We start from the raw sequence: 4036 nt of genomic DNA, 5'->3' as shown, positions 1-4036 counted from the left end.
TGTACTGAGGTCAGTGTTGACAGATAGAGCAAGCCTTGAGGGGACAAGACAGCACCATGAAGCTGACCCTGGACCAGTTATCAGCCCAGCTCAGTTTCACTCTGCTGCATGTTGAGAACGCCACACAGACCAGACTGAACAACAGTTACAGCTTCTACGACTCCCTCCTCCTCCCCTCCTCCTCCTCCTCATCCCTCCTTCCCCCTGACTCTCTCCTCCAGTCTTCCTCTCTCTACCCTCCTGATCCTCACCTCTTCTCCTCCTCCTCGTCCCTCTTCCCCTCATCCATCCTCCCTCCTGATGATTCAGAGCTGACCAGTTTGTTATGGACAGTCCATGAGCCGACCACGGTGGCTCTGACACTCATGTACTGCCTGTCCTTCCTGGTGGGGTTCGTAGGGAACATCATGTCAATGAAGGTGCTGACCAACCGACGTAGCGAGAGGCTAGCCGCGGTCAGCGCCACACGGTACCTCCTGGTTAACCTTGCGGTGTGTGACCTGGCCGTGGTATGTGTCTGCATGCCAATAACGCTGGGTCACCAGATCTACTCGGCCTGGGTCTACGGGGACTTCCTCTGCCGAGCGGTCCCCTTCACCCAGGCCGTCTCCGTGTCGGCTAGCGTGCTAACGCTTACGGTCATCAGCGTCAATCGTTACTTCAGTGTACGCTGCCCGCTCCGTGCCCGCTCCCTCTTTACCCGCCGCCGGATCCTAGCGACGGTCGCCGTGGTGTGGGTGGTGTCATCAGCGATCTGCGCCCCATTGGTGTTCATGAACCGGCGAGATGAGATCAACCTGGGGGCGTCGTTTGTGATCCCTGTGTGCCAGGAGGTGTGGCCGGGTCCGCGTCTGAAACAGGGCTACACCGTCTTGCTCTTCGTGGCGCTCTACTGCATCCCCGTGACCTTTAACCTCACCATCGGCTTCCTGACTGGCCGCCGGCTCTGGGGGGATGGGAAGCGGACGTTTACGGAACTCGACTCTCGAAGCCGAGCGCTGCACACTGAGCGCCTCAAGACGAGGAAGAAGATCGCCAAAATGGTGGTGGCCCTGGTGCTGCTGTTTGCAGTTTCCTGGCTGCCCCTGTATCTGGCTGAGTTCTGGATCGACCGAGTGCAGCATCCGCCATCTTGGCTCATGCAGACCCAGCCCTTTGCCCAGTGGCTGGGCCTCACCAACTCCAGCCTCAATCCTATCTGTTACTGCTTCATAGGTAGGACTCTGCTGCGTCCTCATTCATAACTCATTGAAATGCATGAATGAATTAATGAATATCCATTCCAGAAGTGAAAAACAACCAGCGTTCATTTGATGTAGTCTCAGTTGGTATTTAGATGTTGGAATGTTCTTTTTAATGCATCTGTTCCCAAAATAACATCCTGCTTGTCCTGTCCTGTCCTGTTCTGACCCCTTCGTCTCCTTCTCTTATCCTATCCCTTCACAGGTGATCTCCACCGTGGGGCCAAGGTGTTTCGTACCCACTACCACCGCCGGATCGCTGCTCTCTTTGGTTCCTCTTTCGCCAACTCCGCCACGACCACCGCCGCCGAGGGAGGAGTAGCCGCGGCAACCGTGGCCGCGTCCACGGCAGCCATTCCTAAGTTGTTTACCTTCTCCAGGGGGGCAGGGGGGCCAGGCAAGATGGAGGACGGGTTTGATAACAGTCTGTCTGACTGGTACAAGTCCAGCCCCAGTGTGTGTGAGAACTCCCTACTACCCAGTCATCCTGACAGGCCACAAACACTCTCTATACGGACCGTCTGTGGGGACATAATGGACACCACCCCTTTAAATAGAGACTGTGGGGGTAGGAAGGACACACTCCCTTTAAGAAGACACTCTGAGGACGAACGAGGGGACACCCTCCCTTTATGGTCTTTAGCATCTGCGGACAGAAGAGATACCTTGCATTTAAGACCGGCCTTTGGGGACAGATTGGACACCCAGATTGGACACCTCCCTTTAAGGCGAATCTTGGACATCTTCCCTTTAAGCACTGTCTCTGTGGACAGAGTGGACACGTCACCTTTAAGACCAGATGGTGGGGGTGAGAAAACAGACAGCCTCCCTTTAAGAGGGGACACCTCTTCTTTAAGTCGAGACTCTGCGGACATTATATCAGACCATATAACAAGCCTGTGAACTCTGTGGATTGTCAGATGACGTCAGAGAGAGAGACAGAGAGGCCTTGGAGGTAATCACCAATCTATAGGGGAGATGATCACTGGGAGGGATAAATACACACACACACACATCCTGAATCGATAGATTGTCTGTTGTATCATCAACACAGTGGGACCCATCTCTCTCCCTACAGACAGTTGGGAAACTACTCCCATTGGCTCACTGCCTGTGATTGACAGCCCACGGTGATCCTGCCCACTGGTGTTTACAAAGCAGTTTATCCTCCGTTAGTGGGGATAATGTGCATCCCAAATGGCACCCGATTCCCTATATAGTGCACTACTTTTGACCAGGGCCCTATTCCCTATATAGTGCACTACTGTTGACCAGAGCCCATAGTAAATAGGGTGTCATTTGAGACGCATCCATAGATTGTCATTGCTGCCCCGTATTGTCACTTTATCCAGGCAGGGATCTTTCTGTCTGTCTGGTAGGTTTACCTCAGCACTGGGTCACATTCTATCACAAAGGAAATACATTACTCATAAAACTGTGGGATTATTGATTGGGGACGCGTTTGATCGTAACACTGTGTGATTATTGACTGGGAATGTGTTTGATTGTAAACACTGTGTGATTATTGACTGGGGACATGTTTGATCGTAAACACTGTGTGATTATCTGACTCATTCTGTTACCATGCTGACAGACAGCAGCAGAGGACTCATTCTGTTACCATGCTGACAGACAGCAGCAGAGGACTAATTCTGTTACCATGCTGACAGACAGCAGCAGAGGACTCATTCTGTTACCATGTTGACAGACAGCAGCAGAGGACTCATTCTGTTACCATGTTGACAGACAGCAGCAGAGGACTCATTCTGTTACCATGCTGAGAGACAGCAGCGAAGGACTCATTCTGTTACCATGCTGACAGACAGCAGCGGAGGACTCATTCTGTTACCATGCTGACAGTCAGCAGCGGAGGACTCATTCTGTTACCATGCTGACAGACAGCAGCGGAGGACTCATTCTGTTACCATGCTGACAGATAGCAGCGGAGGACTCATTCTGTTACCATGCTGACAGACAGCAGCAGAGGACTCATTCTGTTACCAGGCTGACAGACAGCAGCGGAGGACTCATTCTGTTACCATGCTGACAGATAGCAGCGGAGGACTCATTCTGTTACCATGCTGACAGACAGCAGCGGAGGACTCATTCTGTTACCATGCTGAGAGACAGCAGCGGAGGACTCATTCTGTTACCATGCTGACAGACAGCAGCGGAGGACTCATTCTGTTACCATGCTGACAGATAGCAGCGGAGGACTCATTCTGTTACCATGCTGACAGACAGCAGCAGAGGACTCATTCTGTTACCATGCTGACAGACAGCAGCGGAGGACTCATTCTGTTACCATGCTGACAGACAGCTGCAGAGGACTCATTCTGTTACCATGCTGACAGACAGCAGCAGAGACAGCACCGGATGTGATTCATTTCAACTGAACATTACTTATTATTAAGGTCTGTCCTGTGTCCAGATGAAATATCTGCTACAACTGCAAAGTATTATTGTGTGGTATCAGTGTTGGGGTGAACCAGTATGTCTGGAAGTGTTTTTTTTCAGGTGTTCCTCGTGGAATGTTTTGTTCAGAGAAAATAAACAATTTGTGACCTCATCTCTTAGCATGTCAGAATGTTGGAATACTAGAATGTTCAAATTATACAGTAAAATGTTAGAATGATAGAATTGGAAGCCATGAGATTACAACCCAACACAGCAGACACTAGCCAATGATGAGAGGAGAGTCACTAGATGGTCATGCTAGAGAGGACAAAGGTGGCATTATTATTGGCCGTGTCTGAAATCTGTCCTGCCTACTACTTACTAAAACTACGTACTGT

General features: G+C 50.9%; 1 protein-coding gene across 1 annotated transcript; it reads left to right on the top strand.

Annotated features, from left to right (window-relative positions):
* The first annotated feature begins 256 nt into the window (after positions 1 to 256).
* On the top strand, positions 257 to 3810 carry LOC115178739 (QRFP-like peptide receptor). The gene is made up of 2 exons (XM_029740017.1): positions 257 to 1215; positions 1447 to 3810. Exons 1-2 carry the CDS (start codon positions 366 to 368, stop codon positions 2142 to 2144), a joined length of 1548 nt encoding a protein of 515 aa, XP_029595877.1. The 5' UTR covers positions 257 to 365; the 3' UTR covers positions 2145 to 3810.
* The last annotated feature ends 226 nt before the right edge of the window (positions 3811 to 4036 follow it).

This window comes from Salmo trutta, chromosome 38, assembly GCF_901001165.1.
Source record: "Salmo trutta chromosome 38, fSalTru1.1, whole genome shotgun sequence".
Lineage (NCBI taxonomy): Eukaryota > Metazoa > Chordata > Actinopteri > Salmoniformes > Salmonidae > Salmo > Salmo trutta.
The sequence above is the reverse complement of the archived record's forward strand: the minus strand, read 5'-3'. Positions and strand labels throughout refer to the sequence as shown.